Source organism: Crocodylus porosus, unplaced genomic scaffold (genome assembly GCF_001723895.1).
Source record: "Crocodylus porosus isolate Cpor-Errol unplaced genomic scaffold, CroPor_comp1, whole genome shotgun sequence".
NCBI lineage: Eukaryota > Metazoa > Chordata > Crocodylia > Crocodylidae > Crocodylus > Crocodylus porosus.
The window spans coordinates 37,844,563-37,863,525 of record NW_017728949.1 but is presented as its reverse complement, the minus strand read 5'-3'; the positions used below and the strand labels follow the sequence as shown (position 1 = coordinate 37,863,525).

The following is an 18,963-nucleotide window of genomic DNA, read 5'->3' as shown; positions in this document are numbered from 1 at the left end:
TTCTGGCAGAACTTTCTTGGGTACTTCAGGCACTTGAAGATATTAGTATCTTTTAGTTTACTGAATGTCAAAGTTGTGCATTAAACAAACAATGAAACATACCACATAGACCTTGATCTTATCAAGTTATTTTGGTCTCTACATCTCTCAGTGGTCACATTTACACATGCACTTAACTGCAGAGTACACTAAGTAGCTGCAGAGAAAAGCATCACTGTCTACATGTCTAATGGCATCAGGCCACTTTTAACTAATTAATGCTCTAGTAAGATAGTATTGTTTGGGACATGACATTTTAGGCCAGGATAGTTTACTGCAGTTAAATGCACATGTAGATACTGGATGCAGGCATAAATTGTACTGGTCAGTTCCTGGGCAGGCCCAGCTCCTGCTTGCCACCTAGCCACATGCCTTCACACTTTCAGCTTCTTTTGCTCCAGCCAACCTCTCTGCTTCCCTATGCTGTCATCTGGAGCCTGGGGCTGACTTGTCCCGGCATAAACTGCTCTGCCTCAGCTCAAATTGCTGCTTTCTTGGGCACATGTGTAGATACTGTTCCTGAGAGTAGTTTACTGTGGCTCAAACTGCTCCAGAGTTTATTGCGTTGAATTAATTGCAAGTGTAGACACACCCAGTGAGAAACCAAATTCTCCTTTCAACAACAATTTTTGTGTCCTAGCATGTAAATTAAATACAGGCCTGCTAGTTGCAAGAGAACCCCCTCTAGGAGGAGTTGCACAAATATTCTTCATTATCCTTATGTAAGAGGTAACATAGATTTTTTCTTTCTCTTTAATTGCTTGTTCAGAGCCACACAGTGAACAATACTGTGCAGTTGTAAAGTGAGGGCTTATCTCCCCTCATTGTTACCCCTACTATTGCCCTTTGGTTTTATTCCCTCCTCTTTGTTGATCTCACTCTTATCTTTTTCCTTTTATTGTCTAATGTAGTGATATCTTTTAAAAAATATATATCTAATCCTTTCTTATTTTGCTTTAATGTCTAAGTGTTGTCAATTAAAGTGTTTTATTGTGAATAATAGAAGAGGCTCTGTATGTTGAGTATTTATATCTCTCTATTCCAGTGCTTAAGACTGTCAGGAGAATCATAAAGACCATGCTGCCATAATTTACATTAACTCAAAACTGGAAACTCCCTCAAAAACACTTTCTCTTTTTTTTATTAAAAGTTGTTAGACTCTTATTATATTGAATATATGGAGCACATCACCTGATTGTATTTTTTGGCTTAATTTATAACTCAATCAAGTTTTTGTCATACTAGATGTACTCATTCACAATAACCTACACTCTACACATCTCGGATGTTCAATAATGGAGGAAATTAATTGTATTTAAAGTAAGTGTCAAGAAAACCAGGCTAAATTTTGGCCTGTGGAACTATTTGTATCAACAGGTACTCTGAGCTGGTGGAAGTTCTAGCTTTTTAGTTGATTTCCGATCCATAGTTTCAGTCTGTCAGTAATCTAATTTAGGAAGGCAGCATTGATTTGGGTTACTCTGCATTACTCTACTAATAGTGTTCCTAAGTTTGAGAGAGTTTTGTTGGGGTTTTTTGCAAACAATTAAATATTAACTCTGAATTTGTGAACATTCTAGATGCCATAAAATATCTCCAGTTGCTAGGCAGAGTCAGGGTTTGACACGTCTGCATTCAATTTCTATCCTAATTACAATTTACAACACACAAATAGGAAAGAATAGATTGGAGGAGGTCAGATAAAAATGTTGTTCAAGGGAACAAGACTAATTTTCTTCCTTATAACCATATGCATGGTGACATGCACCTTTAGCTGGCAGTGGTTCTTTTTTTTGTTAAACAAAGTAGTAAGTGGGATCACTGTCACAGAAATTTCAGCTACTTTAAAGATATTAGCTTGCTTTAGTTTTACATTTATAAAAATGTGAATGAGGTATTAAGTAAAGGAATAAAACACAGAAGACAGTAATGTTAAAACATTACTGTAGATACATTCAAAGATCTTGATTTGTTACTTTTGCACTATTACATTCAGTACAGTTTTCACAGTAAGACAGGGAATAATAGACTGGGCAAAGGACATTAAGGCAAGTCTTATGAGAACAAAATTAAGTTTCTTCTTTATGATAATATCTCTAAAGACATGTACCTCTCTCTGGTGGGGGTTCTAGCTTTCTTGGTACAGCAACAGGTACTCTATCTTCTGGCACAGCTTTCTTGGGTACCTCAGGCACTTTGAAGATATTAGTAACTTTAATTTTATACCAGCTGAACAGTGACTCAGAAAGCATGAACATATTCAAGAAATGGGTGAGGTCAATTCACTCTCTTAGATACCGTATGATTCTCATGATAAATGCATGTAACATATTTTAGATGATAAGCAGGAGAGCATATGTTAAACTTTTATTCAAGAGGACAAGAAAAAAATTACATTAATTATCTTTAGTTGATGGAGCTTCTGGTTTTTATAGGAAGGGCAGTTGGCTTTTGGTTTTTTTAGACGTGACAATAGGCACCTCTGGAACAGCTCTCTGTCTCCTCAGGCATTTTTTAAAAGGGATTTGTTTTCTTTCTTTTAGGATTGTTAAAGGCTTGTGGACAATATTGGAGGGATCAATGGAACAAAAACCACAGACTTATGAAAGACATTGATAAGGTGATATTCAGTTATCACTTAATTGCAGTTGCTAGCCCTTTTCAGCAGAGTACTTAAATATGTATTGAAACATTTTGCTGAATAGGGGCTTGTCTCACACAGCACACATATACACAGAGAATACAGTTAGACAATGAGAAGATTTGCAAACAACAAATGGAAAATGGTCAGGCTATTCTAGCTGACAAGAAAAGGGTTCTTTCATGGTAGCAGCAAGGAAGACATGTACTTTTAGCTGGTGGAGCTTCTGGTATTTCAGGTTCAGCAAAAGGCTCTATTATTTCAGGTTCAACCTCAGGTGCTATCTCTTCTGCGACAACTCTCTTCGGTAGCTCCGGCACTTTAAAGATATTAGTTGTATTGATTTTCATGAATATCAAATATATATAGAAAATATAAGGAAGAAGAATAAAACATACAAATAGAGACAGCAAACATTTTTACACTGTTTTTTAGACATCAGGTAGATAACATGCACATACATAGTACAAGTCACAGAATGTATAGAGTTTAGGAGCCTGAGATGACCTGGACAATTTTTAAAAAACAAGAAAACCAGATAAAAATATTAGTGTTATGTTTTCTTCAGTACTGGGGTGGTTTTTTTACCTTTAACAGGTGGAGGCTCTGGTTCTTTAGGTACAACAGCAGGTTCTGGTTTTTTAGGCACAGCAACTGGTACTTTCTCTTCTGGGACAGCTTTCTTCGGTACCTCTGGTACTTTAAAGACATTAGTTGTTTTTACTTCCAGGAATATTCAACATACACTACATTAATAAGAGTTATAAAGCCTAGGAAACATCAGACATAAGCAATGCCAATGTATATTCAAACATCAGCTAGTCACACATACACACATATGTGCACATGAACCCCCCAAACTCATGTAAAAGCTGCCTTTAAAGATCTGCGGCTTTAAAAAATAATAAAGTGATACATAAGATTTTATTTTATGATGTCAGTGTATATATAAGTACCTTTAGCAGGTGGAGGTTCTGGTTTTTTAGGGACAGCAGGAGGTTCTGGTTCTTTAGGTACAGCCACTGGTACTTTTTCTTCTGGAACAACTTTCTTCGGCACCTCAGGTACTTCAAAGATATTAACTTATTTTATTTTTTTGGAATATAAACAATTTTATAACGTATTAAAAATATAAAATTAAAATGTAAGATGGAGATAGACATAAACCAGCATCAGTAATAGCAAGCTCAGAAAAAACAGGGTAACAAAGACAGGGGACTTATTGCAAGTGTTTGACAAGGTTACATAAAACCCACTGTTTATAGGAACTATGCATGGATAACTAAAGGAGAGGAGCCAATCTAGTTATATTTATTATAAACAGTAATTTTTTAAAGGTAATATTTGCAAAAAATAGTCAACATTTTATTATGATTTTCTCAGTGACTAATATATACCTTTAGGTGGTGGAGGTACTGGTTTCTTAGGTACTTCCACTGGTACTTTCTTCTCTGGGGCCACTTCTTTGGGAACCTCAGGCACTTAAAAGAAAGCAATTTCTTTTATTTTTATGAATGTCACAGATAGTTTTAAAATATTAAAAATACTGTGGAAAATCAAAACTCAGAAATATCAGAAACATTCACGATGTCAATTTGCCTCTCTCTGGACATATCTATACATAAGCTATAATGCACATTAGTTTATTTTAATGCACATTAAAGCATTTAATCCATGGTTCCTCCATCATAAAGAAAATGTACACTTTCACACCAATGCACATTAAAATAGGCTAATGCGTCTTTTTCTAGTACCGCAGAGTGGAGGTACTAAATTTAATGCACATTAGCAAAAGCACATTAATGAATGTGTAGGTGCACCCTCTGTCACTCAATGAAAGTCATTCTTTTGAACCGATCTCTTGCTAGCTCTTTTAACTATGTTGAGTTTTACTCATACACAAATGCACTCTACAAGAACGCACTCATACACAAATGCACACACAAGAAGAACAATTCACAAATGTCTTAACAGGAAAAGAAAAGTATGTTTCATTCCAGAGAACCAAGCCAAGATTTTGCTGTGGTTTCATCACTTGTAACAATTACCTTTCAGTGGTGGAGGTTCTGGTTTCTTTGGTACTTCAATGGGTACTTTCTTTTCTGGGACCACTTTCTTGGGTACTTCAGGCACTTAAAAGAAAGTTGTTTCTTTTATTTTTATGAGCGACAAAGATATTTCTGAAATATTTAAACTGGTCTAGAAATCCAAAACTCGGAGACACAAAATATATTCACAATTACAGATCTAAATGGTAATTTATCTCTTTCACTTCATGACATTCCCTCCCTTGCATTGGTCTTGTGGTGGTGAGCTTTAACTCCTCCCTCTCATATGTATACACATAAATGAGCACACACTTGAGCACATGAGATTATTTAATCCCACTTTTAATTGATTCCACACCTAGAGGCTGTGTCCACATGAGATGCTTACTGCACAGTTGTTACCGCACAGTTATGTAGTACTTGCATACTCAAATCCTGCATGACTGTGCAGTAACTGGCATTACTGCACACACACACACACACACACACACACACACTAATTTATACAATGAGAAACAATGATAAATCTCATAACAGAAAACAAAGTCTATTTTAAAATGTATTCTGTATAACCAAAGAATGTTTATGTGATTTCATCAGTTGTGACATATACCTTTAGGAGGTGGAGGTTCTGGTTTCTTAGGTACTTCAACAGGCACTTTTTTTTCTGGGACCACTTTCTTTGGGACCTCAGGCACTTTAAAAATATTAATACCATAATTAGGGCTAAAACATTAAGAATAAAATAGCAATAGAAAATATGAAGGCCAGGGGATTTTCATGAGGCTATCAAGTTCCAAGCATCCTTTGTTTCACTTATACACAAAAAATAAGATTTACAAACCCACAGACAATAGAAGTACAATGTCAAATATCTTTGATGTTGTCTTGAACAATGTTAAAACAAACAAACAAACAAACAAACAAAAAGACTAAGATGTCCCCCCAGTGATTTCTCAGTAATAACAAATACCTTTGGCTGGTGGTACTTCTGGTTCTTCAGGCACAGCAACTGGTACTTTTTCTTCTGGAACCACCTTCTTGGGGACCTCGGGCACTTTAAAGTTAAATTTTATGTGTACAGTAAAAATTTCAAGGAAGTGTGGAAAGCATTAAGAACAGTATAGGGCCCTCAATAATTTTGATCTTAAAAGGCAGATCTTATATAACTAAACATAGAATATACTATACCACTTAATGTGTCAGTTATTTACACTCTTTATTAAGAGCCATGTGTAAATATCAGTTGGGGAAGAGACATCTCCCCCCCACCCCACAATAAAATGTATAAATGATAGGTTAAAGTGGAAAAGAAACTGGACAGAGTGAATATTTAAAAGTTACATTAGTGAGAATAGGACAAACTGTCAGTAGAATTTTACTGTAATAACACATACCTTTAGCTGGTGGAGCTTCTGGTTTTTTAGGGACAGGCACTTTTACTTTCTCTTCAGGGACCACTTTCTTTGGCACCTCAGGCACTTTAAAGAAATAGCATTAGTTTTTCTTATTATAAAGAATTTTATTGATACCTGTAAAACTTTAAAGCAAAAGAAGAAAATAAAACTATGGAGATTATTTAAGCCATCATATACATTTATTACCCTCATCCTTTCTTCTACTATAATGGGCATATTTTCACTACAATATCTGAATCCTCCATGTCAGATGGATTTTCTTTTCCTTTTGGGTTAGTTTTTTCTTTCATTTTGGCTCATGCTAACATCGCCTTTTTTATAGCTGCCCTTTCCACCCAACACTTTTCAGGAGAACAATTTCTCCTAAAGTGAAGTTGTGCTTGACAATTTCTTCTCTAGACTATCCATATATCAAGTGACTTGTTCTATGGCTACCGAAGCCATCCGGAACTAATATCTCCAAATTTGTGATTTGAGATTATTTAATCCCATTTTTAATTGATTCCACACCTAGAGGCTGTGTCCACATGAGACACTGGCTGCACAGTTGTTACTGCACAGTTATGTAGTACTTGCATACTCAAATACTGCATGACTGTGCAGTAACTGGCATTACTGCACAGTAAGATCTCCACATAGCTTCCTGGTGACATTGGTAGCACAGTAGCTCACTACTATTGTGCAGTAGGTCTATGCACTACTATGCAGCAGTGTCGCATCATGGTTTGTGCCCTGCAATGCTACTGCACAGTACTAATGAGATACTGCACCCTGGTAATGAACTCTTGCACAATAAGCATCAAGTGTAGACGTGGACAGAATCTAGCATGTTTGAGATAAACGTACCAAAGAAGACTTGTTTCTTCTTAGAAACTTCTAAAGTAGCCTCAAAGCCTTTTCCTCTGTCTATCTGATGTGCAGCTATCTCTAATCTATGAACTTTTATTATTCTGATGAGAGTTATAGTCCAGCAACAAGGGATTTGGACTCTTCAGAATAATAGAAATGTAGAGTTTAGACAATAAAAATAAAGAAACAGGATCATGCTTACTTAAAGTATAACATTAATAAGAACAAGGCAAAGGTTTTCTCTCTTGATTTATCTGTGGTGAAATGTACCTTTAGCTGGAGGAGGTTCTGGCTTTTTAGGAACGGCAACAGGTACTTTCTCTTCTGGAACTTTCTTGGGCACCTCAGGCACTTTAAAGAAAACAGTATTTGTTTTGTTATATTTAATATTCCAAAGGTATTTAAATGGTTAAGAATAAGGATCCACCGTAAGAGGCATATTGGGAAGATTAAAGATATAAAATGCAAAGAGTGATTTGTTTTATGCGATATGTACTACATTACTACTAAAGGCTATTCTAGATTTTAAAACAAAGGATTATAACCCTTATTTCCAAGAGAGGGAGACATTTATCTTCAGAATGTCTCCAGTATTGGCATGTACCTTTAGGTGGTGGAGGTTCTGGCTTTTTAGGTACAGCAACAGGTTCTTTCTTTTCTGGGATAGCTTTCTTCGGTACCTCAGGCACTTTAAAGATATTAGTTTATTTTAGTTTTAGGAATTCTAAAATACATATACAAGTATTAAGAAAAGAAAAGAGACAAAAACATGTTGACATGAAGTAACAGACATCTGTTTAACACACATTCTGTACCAATTATATACACTTTTTTTGGTCAAGATATCCCTATTGGACTTCATTGGCCCTATTATTTTAATGAGGGCATTGGTGTTAGCACCATTCACGGGAACTCCAATAGTCTTTTATCAACCAGTAGTGAAAAACCTCCAAACTGACAGTTCTAGTACATTCTCAAAAATGGCAGAAGGAATGACTGCTTCTGGACTGCCACTTCTCCCATCCAAACTAGTAGTCAAATGGCCATTAAAACTAACATGATGCTGGTGATAGGGGGTTGCAATATTATTCTCTAATAGTTGTGAATGGACTTGTAAAGTCATTTACAGTGATTCTGATATCCATTAGTGACAACATTCAACCTATATGGAATGTCTATTAAATGGGCTATGTTGCTGCTTATTATTTTGCAATCATAGCTTGATTTCTTTCTCTTTCTTCTATCCAGTTGCCTGATGTAATTTTATGTATCCTTGCAATAAAAGTATCATCAGAAATGTACTTCTAGAAGAGAAGAACTGCCGATTGTAAATAATTTCCAAAGATCTGATAATAACAAAAGCAAAGACCAAGACATGCTTCTGAGAAAAAATACTGTTTATCTGGCAAACAAGATAATTGTTCATTACTTCATATTATGCTCTATACCTTCAGTGGGTGGAGCTTCTGGCTTTTTAGGAACAGTGACAGGGATTTTCTCTTCTGGAACAGCTTTCTTGGGCACTTCAGACACTTTAAAGATATTCATGCATTTAATTTTAGGAATTTCAACTGCATATACAAATAATAAAGTATAGTAAAGTAACACAAAACAGGACATATAAAAAAGGGACATTGATACCAAATCCTGATATCAGTTTGACAGACAAATTAGAAGATAATTAAAATTAAAGAACAGTATCATAGACAAAGAAGAGATTTTCCTAGCAAAATAAGATAGAACTGTTTACTAAAACTTCAATTATCAAATAATGTATACCTTTGGTTGGTGGAGGTTCTGATTTTTTAGGCACTGCAGTTGGTTCTGGCTTTTTGGGCACAGAAATATGGACTTTTTCTCCTGGAACCTGTTTCTTGCGCACCTCAGGCACTTTTAAAGATATTAGTTCATTTTTAGAATGTATAAAAAATAAAGAACAGAAATACAACGTAAAACATAGGCAGACAAATTGATAAAAAAGTGGGAAATAATTGGGATGAACATAAGGGTGAAACATATTGAACAGGAGTTAAACAATGAACATGAATAATTGCATTTTCTGGTTTTTGGTGCTTTGAAAGTTCTTTGAAGAGTTGATGAAGACAGTAATGTACCTTCTTCAGGGGGAACTTCCTCTTCTCTTGGAACAACCGTAAGAACTTTCTCTTCTGGAGGAATTTCATCATAAACTTCAGGTTCTTAAAAGATATTAGTTTTCTTTTAGAATTTTCAAATTTACTTATAACATGTTAAAACAAAAAGACAACACGAGAGACAAAAAACCAAATGCAAGACCTGATATCACAGTGGGAAACATAGGCTCCTGACCTATCCTTAGAAACGGGCCACTGTTAAGTAGGTTACTAAAAAAGTAGGTTACCAAAAAAACATTGCTCACTTCTTGATTTCAGTGTGCTGTGGGTAGGGAGGTAGTGTGGTATGTCCTAAGCCTCATTATTTCCTGGGACTGAATTTGAATGTGGTGTAGTGATGCTTACTTTATAAGCCTCAGCTGCAAGCCAGGCTATGTCCACTTTCTTTCTAATCTATTGCTAAGGGATTTTTTTTGGTGGGACTCCTTGCCACTTAATCTCATGCACTTATTCTGTTCTCTCACTATTTTGAAATATTTTTATTAATATCTTCAGTGAAACTAGCTTTAAACAGACAGAAAAATTAGTATCTTCTTTAATACTTTGTTTTTGTAAAATCTTTACAAGAAAATTATGAAAAAAAACTTTAGTTTGTGACCCAGAAAAATATTTTCTGTAATTTAAATAAAACAAGGTAATTTTCTGAGGAACAACCTCAATGTGAGGAAAATTGTTATTTTTTTATCATCCTTTGAAATAAATGGACAGTGCCAATAAAAATGTGCTTAAACAATTCTAAATTTGATGCAGAGATTAATAAACCTCACCTCAAAAGCTACCCCCTTAACTATTGCAGCTAGCTAGGGCTTGGGTTTTATATCAAATGGAACACATATTGCACATTAAAAGAGGTTAAAGAATACATAAAAAAGTTATTTTCTTTCCTTAAATTCCATTCAATTGTGCATGTACCTTCAAGAGGTGGAGCTTCTTCTTTAGGTAAAGCGATAAGTACTTTTTCTTTGAGGATGACTTTCTTTGGTACCTCAGGCACTTTAAAGAGATTGGATTGTTTTAGAAATTAAAAAAAACCTTCAAATATAAAAAAATAAGGAGCAAAATACACAGTTTGTAAATCAACTGAAGGAGCTAGTGGAAAATATACCAGAATAGATGGTATTAACATATGAAGACCAATGGCTGGAATTCACTGCTTTATAGTTTCAATGAAGATGTAATGTCTCAAGGAACTAGTTATCAAGGAATTATCAAGGAATTAATTAGGCTCATAGATGAAGCCACAGAATATCATAATACTGCTAGAGAGCCTCCTCTTAAATCAGCGTAATACACAAAGGCATTGGATGCCTCACACAGAGGATTAAATAAACTTTAAAAGAATATACCGACATCTTTTGTTTCATTAAAATCCTAGTTGAAGCTCATGTACCTTTAATTGGTGGAGCTTCTTCTTCTGGTACAGAAGGAGATATTTTCTTATGTGGGACAGGTTTCTTGGGCACTGGAGGCACTTGAAAGATATTAGTATTAAGGATTTGTAAAATACAAAATTCAAAGAACAGAGAGACAGCTAGACAAACTTTTAAGACGAAGGGGGATTAGTTATTATAAACATATGAATTAACTGTAAGGAACATAACTTGATTCAGGAAGATGAATAATGTGATTTACAGAGAGTTCATTATTTTATAAATTGCTTGAAGAAATTATATACCTTTAGCTGGTGGAACTTCTGGCTCTCTAGGAAAAACAACATGGATTTTCTCTTCCAGGAGAATTTCTTCATAAACTTCAGACACTTTAAAGATATTAGTTTCTTTTAAGAATTTGTAAAATACAAAATGCAAAGAACAGAGAGAGAATGGAAGATGCAGACAGACAAACTTTTAAGACATTCAAGAAGCAGTTAGGATGATTACATGAATTAATTGTATAGAACTTAAAATGAATCATGAAGACAAATAATGTGATTTACACTGAGTTCATTATTTTTTAAATTGCTTAAAGAAATAATATACCTTTGGGTGGTGGAGATTCTGGCTTTCTAGGGATAACAACAGGAATTTTTTCTTCCAGAATTTCTTCATAAACTTCAGATACTTTAAAGATATTAGTTATTTTAGAAATTTTTAAGTCATTTAGAACACAAAGATTAAAACAACATGTTATCATACATATTTGTAAAGTGACAAACAGCTACCTGTACAAATGCATAAATTAATTAAATATCTTCAGTGGATAATAGTACACTTCTGGGAATTTTTGTCTACAACTACTGCAAATAATAGTTATATTAGTAAAACTAAAAGATTACAAAACTATTTTCCTACATTTTTCGAGTTAGATTATTTTCGACATTGGACAGCATTTTATGTATAGTCAAATTGTACTGTTTTTCCCCTCTAGTTATTTAAAGTTTAATTGAGCAATGGTATTAGCAGCACTTAAATGGCATTCATTAAATCTTATCATATCATTAAACTTAAACATTTTGTAGATCTTTTCTAGATCAGAGCCTTGGATTTGAGGAGAGAGAAACTTTTAAAAATGAATAAAAAAAATTAAAGTAGGAAATAAACTCAAGGGTACAGGGGGAAATTACTTTTAGCAGTTCTCAGAATTCAAATTGATGGTGTCTCTTCAATTGTACTGAAAATGGACATGACCCTGAAACTAACTGCCTTTAATTTCCTGCAATGTTTTGTAATTTCATTGAAGAATTGATGTATGTTCATATGGTGAAGCTTCCTCTTTTCTAGAAATAACAGTAGGTACTCTTTCTTCAGAAAGAATTCTCCTATGAACCTCAGGCACTTTAAAAATAGTAGCTTTCTTTTAGTAATCTCAAAATTTTTTGTAAATTAAGACAACAATCTCACACTGAGAAAACAAAGCATTACTAATAAAAATATACTCCTAATGTACTTCCAATATTTTGCATTTCTGTAGGAACTGATATTGTTTAGTTTCTAAATTAATCTACTGAAATAGAATTAAATCTTTGAAAATATATTGACTCTTATTTGGTATTGTCCTGCTTGGAATAGGTGCCATCCATTTTTTTTATTTGCTGTTTTAAGAAATGAACAAAGTTTTTAATAACTTTTGTATAGTGTATTTTAAATAAACAAATAAACATGTCAATGTCTTTTCTTTAACACTTGTGGACAAGTTACTCACTACACTTAGTTTAAACAAAACTCACTGAAGTGTTCCTAGAATAAGAGCACTTTGGGCCTAATGTTAAAATTCCGTGTTACACACATGTAATATTGGCCTATTTCTTGCTCATCATCACAAAACCTAAGCTATGGCAAAAGACTAGAAATCCTGGGTATATCAAAGAAAAAAAACCCAATTAAACTGTCAAATATGTTAGTTCAGAGAAAGAGCTTTGTTATCTATCCATAAAATGCCAACCAATTCCATAAAATTCCAATTAAAGGTCCACCTACTTTTCATTGGTGGAACTTCTATTTCAGGAGCAATTGTGGGTGTTTTGTCTTCAGGAACAGCCCTCTTGGGTATGGCACGCACTTTAAAGATATTACACACGTTTAGAATGTTTAAAGTTATTTGGAAGAACTCAGTACAGGCTCTTCCCTGTCAAGAAGACCTACAGTAGTTTTTCTTTCTGTATTGCTTTTTTATGTACTTTGGGCAGTTTAAAGATATAATAGTCTTTTAATAAAATTAATGTATTACCTTAACAAATGACTTAGCAGGGCAACAGAAGACACACAAACAAACATGATTCAAACAAGAACAGAATCACAGGAAAAGACACAAATTGTAGTCATATCTTACTCAATGAATAAAGAAAACAAAAGACTTAAAGATTTAAAGTTCAGTGATTCATAACAAATGGAAATATACCTTTAGGTTTGGGAGGAACTTCTTTTTTAGGTACAGGAATAGATACTTTTTCTTCTGGGACAGGTTTCTTAGGCACTGCAGGCACTGCAGGCAGACATTATTGGTTTTTGTAAGAATGTTTACAATATTTTGGAAAAAAATAAAACAAGAAATCAAACAACAAATCGTTTCTTTCAACAGAGAATTACAGAATTTAAAAGAACACAAGTGAACTGCACCATATAACATATTAGGAGTATATCAACATAAAACAGAAAGCCAGCCCTCTGCCTCCATCTGTGTGTTCTTGTTGGCCTTATCCTGTGTCCTAACTTTGGGAACTATTTTCCTTTGGTTATGCATCCAGACTCTATGAATATTAGAGGAGCTTATACATATTCATTGAAAAGAAAAGTTTTGCTCTTGTTGGATGAATTGTAAATTGGTATAGACCTTATAGACAGCCCATTGGTATGGGCTCTTAAATAGACATTCTAGGTAGAAGATTAAATACTGTATGAACCAAGAAGCCCAATATACCTCCATGTTACTCAACTCCATGTTACTCAACTGCATGAGTCATATTTGACAACCCTACTTTTAATTCAGGTATGATTAAAGACAGTGGAGAGACTCCCATTGGTTTCAGTGAGCAATGGCTTAGGCCAGGGATACTCAGCCTCTGGCTTGTGGCCAGAACTTGCCCCCAGAGCCATGTCATCCAGTTGGCAAGGCTCGCCATGGGTCCAAAAATTTGTAGGTGGCTATGCTCCTGCTGCCAAATTTTCTGACTCTTGCAGAGCCCTGTGGTATGCATAACATGGTACTTCAGCTAGATCAGGCATGCAGGGCAATATGGGGCCTGATTTTGGAGTGCAGGGGCAGTGTGGGGGCCCGGGTCCAGCGTTGGGTGCCAGGGTCTGCTCCCAGTGTGCAGGGTGTGCATATGAGGCTGGGCAGGAATGGTGCTGGGTGCCAGGGCCCAATCTTGTTATGTGAAGTGCAGCTCCGGTGTACAGAGCCCAATTCCAGCGGGTAGGGGCCACACTGGGCACAAGAACCCGATCCAGAAATGAGTAGAAATTTAATTTATTTGACATTAAGAAGGGAGAGGAAAAAAATCTTTGAGCTTTAACCAATGCAGGATTATGTGCCAGCAAGGTATAGGTGGATAGACCTCAAGTACCCTGTTATTATCATGAAGCTTGTTTAAAAATATATGTAGGAATGTGCAAACCCAGAGGAAAACTCCCTTAATTAGAAGTTTTAGGAATGAGCCATGATTTCCCATTTTGAAAGAAACAGCATTCATTTAGCATCATAATCCTAACTTAAACCTGATTGGCCTAAATCAGGTTAAAGACTACAGGCTTCATGGTCAAATGAAGAGAGGGATCTTAGTGGAAGCAATGTTGGGAGACAGAGGGCTTTGGTTTTAAATTTATCTGAACACTGATGTACCTTTAGCTGGTGGAGCTTCTTTTTTAGGAACAGCAACAGGTACTTTTTCTTCTGGTACACGTCTCTTAGGAACCTCAGGCACTTTAAAGATATTTTATTAGGGATTTTTAAATTAATTTCAAAGTATTACAGTGGATATAAAGAGCTGAAATATATACTGACTGAGCTCAAAGTTATGCAAGCAACTGACAATTATGCAAGATTTTTTTCTCATGTGGGGAATAGTCATTTTTTTCAGTAGACTTTCTATTTGGTGTGAAATATTACAAATTAAAATGATGGAAAGAAAAGTTTTATCTAAGCTTTATCTGTTCCATTATTGGGAATAATTCTTCACAATAGGGTAACTGGTTTACAATAGGAAGCAATAGGAAGCAATGTTAGCACTTGTAATTAGGTTGGATCTAAATTATAATTGAATTGAAGACAAAAAATTAAGGAATGCCTAAATTGCTCTTATTACAGCTAAATAAAGTCAGCCTTGCACTATGCCTTATACCTGATAGGAAGGTCAGTATATTGAGAAACAGCCAAGAGGGGAAATGGTCATATAAAATTTCTCTCGCTAACTACAGGCACAGGTGGGATATAAGCAGGAAAAAACACAATTTTGAATGCTGGAAGGAGGTCTGAACATCAGTAGGAAACTCAATACAGACTATTAAGAATAAAGAAATCATGAATTGATATACCTCTTGGTGGTTGGACCTCATAGACCTCTTCAGGCTCCTGAACTTCCTCATATTTCTCATAGATCTCTTCAGTCACCCGAATCTTCTCATACTTCTCATAGAACTCTTCAGGTTCCTGGACTTCATATTCCTCATATATCTCTTCAGGTTCCTCAGGCTCCTCATACTTATAGATCTCCTCAGGTTCCTCAGGCTCCTCATGCTTCTCAGGTTCTTCAGGTTCCTCATATTCCTCATATTCCTCACGTTCCTGGATCTGCTCAAACTCTTCAACTGCTTCATACCGCTCATATTTCTCATACTCCTCATATTCATATTTGTACCCCTCCACTGTGGGAACAAGGATTCTCTCTTCCTGGATGGGTTTCTTAGGCACTTCTGGCACTTTAGAAATAGTATTATTACCATTAATCCCTTGCAAATATTTGAATAAAATTTGTGTAGAATAAGACATAAAGAGATAACATAGAACAGAAAACCACATACAAGAAATTATGTTAACATGGAAGAAATACATTTAATAAAACAGCAATTACAATACAAAAAGTTTTAGGAATGACTAGGAAGACTGTAACTTAAAATGAATTTAGTGAGGCATGTTTGTACCTTTAGCTGGAGGAACTGCCTTGGGTTTGGGCACAGCAACTGGCAGCTTTTCTTCTGGTACAGCTCTCTTAGGTACCTCAGGGACTTTAAAGATACAGGTTTCTTTTTAGTAATTTTAAATTGGCTTATAAAAACAATATGAATAAGAAAGCAACAAAAACTCATACAAAACAGAGATAAGAATTCACAGGGAGCCACAAGAACTCTCATAACACACAGGAAGTTAGAAAGAGTAAGATCAAGAGTTTTGTTTTAACATGTACAACAGCAGTCAAGAGTACATATACCTTTAACAGTTGGAGCCTCTACTTTTTTAGGAGGAGCAATGGGTACTTTCTCTTCAGGAACAGCTTTCTTGGGAACCTTAGGCACTTTAAAGACATGACCTAGCTTTAGTATTTTTGTTATTTACACAATTTCAAAAAACATTAAGGAACATACATGTACAAAACAGACAACTTACAAATAAGTACATATCCAAGCACAAAATCAACATGAGGAACATACATTAAACTGCTTTGTGTAAAGAGTAAATTAAATAATGCTTGTTATTTATTATTGTCATTATTAACATTCATTTATAAACTGTAGTACCTTTAGCTGGTGGAGCTGCCACCTTTTTAGGAACTGGCACTTTCTCTTCAGGGATGGGTTTCTTGGGTACCTCAGGAACTTTAAAGACATTGTTTTATTTTAAGAATATTATTTGCAAGTAAAGAGGAAGCAAAATGACAAAAAAACCGTAAGGATACAGACTTGTATACAAAAGTAAGATCTGATATAAAGAATTTAATCAAAATGATTTTAGAACAGAATTAGATTATAAATAACAAACATATTATCTCCAAAACAGGGTTCTCTGACAACATAAATACTTTGTAGATGTTATATTATGTTAAAACTCCAGCAATAAAATTAACATGTCAAACACAAGAAGACCGTACAGACACAAAAATACAAATTTCTAAAATTATAACAGTATCTTGAATGTTAGTGTAGTTGTTGAAAATGCAAGTAAATAATAACAGTGCTTATTTTCTGAGTTATTTACTTGATGTACCTTTTTTTGGAGGAGGTTCCACTTTTTTAGGAACAGCTATTGGTATTTTTTCTTCTGGGACAGCTTTCTTGGCCACCTCGGGAACTTTAAACACATTGTTTCATTTTAAGAATTTCAAATTTAAGCAGTATTACATAGAACAATATCATGACACAAAATAAAAAGGACACACGTTTGAACAGCAACAGTAATTGCTTATATATGAAAACTGTGTAAATTGATTTTCTCCAGGAACACTACAATGGAACTGGATGATAAGGATTGTATCAGGCAGCTCTCCACTATGATTGTTATATATGTTATATCATTACCAAACAAACACATAGTGTAGAGGAAAGGACATAGGGGCATATGTACACAAGATGCTTACTGCAGAGTAGACTAATTAGCTCTGCAGTAAAACATCAGCATCTATCCGTGTGGCCCTTTTAGATGGTGCAGCAGGGTAGTACTTGTAAATACAAGTACTCTCCTATTGTGGAATTATTTACTGCGCAGCAATGCATGTGTAAACACTGACCTGGGTGTAAATTCCACCCAGTCAGCCCAGCCAGCAGGGGGCCATACTCCTGCATACTACCTAGCCACATGGCTTAGCAGCTGCAGGAGCCTCATAGCCCAGCCAGCCTTTCTGCTGTCTGACTCAGCACCCACTGCCTGGGCCTAATCCCCAGTGTTCCCTGCTAGCCCAGGGCTGCCTCACAGACCCCAGGACATATTGCTGCCATCAGCCAGAGCTTGAGGCTCACCCCTGTGTCCCCTGCCAGTCCAGAGCTGGCACGCAGGTAGCTGCAGCTGGAGTGTGGAGCTCCCCTGGCTACTGCAGGAGAGCTGAGTAGGGCAGGAGCAGCCCTGACCTAAACTGCTCCTCCCCTACTCAATTTGCTGTTGTCCCAGGTGCACATGTAGAAGCTATACCCAGGAGTAGTTTACTGGAACACAGATTGCTCCACAGTTTATTCAGTCGCATTAACTGCATGCGTACACACACCAAGTACATAGGATATTTTGTCTAAGGTTTTTCTACAAATTGCCTAAGTGTTTGCCTTTCAGACTGTTTATGGTCTACTCAGCTGAATGGAAACAGTGTTCAGAGGATGTTTCTACAGTAACTTGTTTTTGTGATGAACTTTCCCTTTTGAATGTTGGTTATTCACACAGTCATTTCTGTTTTTATTTTCTTCCTGTAGTGCCTTTCGCAGTGTGTGTTGTGGGATTTTAAAATGCACCTACAGATCCCAAGCTAAATACTGGTATAATTTCAATGCTCTGAAGAATGTCTAGTTTGTAACCTATGGGATAAACCATTGGATGTTTTGGTTAAAAGACACATTGTGCCATGTAAACAGTATTTGCCAGGTGCTGCTAGTGCAGATTTATATACAAGGCTCTTAATTCCAGTTGAGGCATATTTTTATAATTGATCAATAAAGGTCTGATCAGTAAAGGATTCTGAAGTCAATACTAAAGCTGTCATGGATTTCAATGCTGCAGGATCAAACCCTATCTGAGCCCTAGTATTTCTTATAACAATGAATACTGGACTACTGAAAATAAGGAATGGACATTACATTTTTACAAGTTGTGATCCCCAAAACCAAATTCCATAGAAGTGTGAAATCCTAAGTAGCAAGAAAATGTATTATAGTACTACAAAGCTAGTGGATGTTCCTTTACTTTAAGAACAGCCATAGGTATTTTTCCTTCTGATATAGCTTTCTTAGGCACATCTGGCACTTTAGGGTAGCATTTTTCTTAGAAATTTAAAAATTACTTTTAAAGTATAAAAACATTAAAATAAAGAAGACAAGACAAAACAAGATTACAATTTTTCAAAGAAGAGAAACGATGAGATGGAAATCACAGGTAAAGTTCATACAGAACATAAATAAAACAATGAAGATGCAAGTATTTTAATTAATTAAAAAAGTTTTCTGATAATTCTGAAGACAAGGTGATGTACCTTTTGCTGGTATCTCTGGTATAACTTCCTCTTCCACTTCCTCTTCCTCAGGAACAAAAACAGGTACTTTTTCTTCTGGGGCAGGTCTCTTTGGTATTTCTGGCACTTCAAAGATATTTAAATTCAAGAAATTGATTTACGTACACAACAGATAAGACAGAGAGAACATAAAGTGCAAGAGCTGAAATTTATGAACCAGGAAGCACATATGTCAGGT

At 35.4% G+C, this 18,963-nt stretch overlaps 1 protein-coding gene across 1 annotated transcript in view; it reads right to left on the bottom strand.

The window, feature by feature from the left end:
* Nucleotides 1-18,963, bottom strand: part of TTN (titin) — a 273,859-nt gene that overhangs the window by 127,211 nt on the left and 127,685 nt on the right. Inside the window, exons 145-171 of the mRNA XM_019553528.1 lie at nucleotides 18,747-18,851; nucleotides 16,784-16,867; nucleotides 16,318-16,395; nucleotides 16,011-16,094; nucleotides 15,724-15,807; nucleotides 15,118-15,501; nucleotides 14,426-14,506; nucleotides 12,986-13,069; nucleotides 12,565-12,645; nucleotides 11,128-11,208; nucleotides 10,824-10,907; nucleotides 10,539-10,688; nucleotides 10,061-10,141; nucleotides 9,110-9,193; nucleotides 8,775-8,885; nucleotides 8,444-8,527; nucleotides 7,600-7,683; nucleotides 7,266-7,346; nucleotides 6,126-6,209; nucleotides 5,702-5,785; nucleotides 5,342-5,425; nucleotides 4,729-4,812; nucleotides 4,078-4,161; nucleotides 3,637-3,747; nucleotides 3,269-3,379; nucleotides 2,150-2,233; nucleotides 2-32 (exon numbers count right to left, since the gene is read on the bottom strand). Coding sequence (XP_019409073.1) covers nucleotides 2-32; nucleotides 2,150-2,233; nucleotides 3,269-3,379; nucleotides 3,637-3,747; nucleotides 4,078-4,161; nucleotides 4,729-4,812; nucleotides 5,342-5,425; nucleotides 5,702-5,785; nucleotides 6,126-6,209; nucleotides 7,266-7,346; nucleotides 7,600-7,683; nucleotides 8,444-8,527; nucleotides 8,775-8,885; nucleotides 9,110-9,193; nucleotides 10,061-10,141; nucleotides 10,539-10,688; nucleotides 10,824-10,907; nucleotides 11,128-11,208; nucleotides 12,565-12,645; nucleotides 12,986-13,069; nucleotides 14,426-14,506; nucleotides 15,118-15,501; nucleotides 15,724-15,807; nucleotides 16,011-16,094; nucleotides 16,318-16,395; nucleotides 16,784-16,867; nucleotides 18,747-18,851 — 2,662 coding nt within the window. The remainder of the gene's footprint in view (nucleotide 1; nucleotides 33-2,149; nucleotides 2,234-3,268; nucleotides 3,380-3,636; nucleotides 3,748-4,077; nucleotides 4,162-4,728; nucleotides 4,813-5,341; nucleotides 5,426-5,701; nucleotides 5,786-6,125; nucleotides 6,210-7,265; nucleotides 7,347-7,599; nucleotides 7,684-8,443; nucleotides 8,528-8,774; nucleotides 8,886-9,109; nucleotides 9,194-10,060; nucleotides 10,142-10,538; nucleotides 10,689-10,823; nucleotides 10,908-11,127; nucleotides 11,209-12,564; nucleotides 12,646-12,985; nucleotides 13,070-14,425; nucleotides 14,507-15,117; nucleotides 15,502-15,723; nucleotides 15,808-16,010; nucleotides 16,095-16,317; nucleotides 16,396-16,783; nucleotides 16,868-18,746; nucleotides 18,852-18,963) is intronic.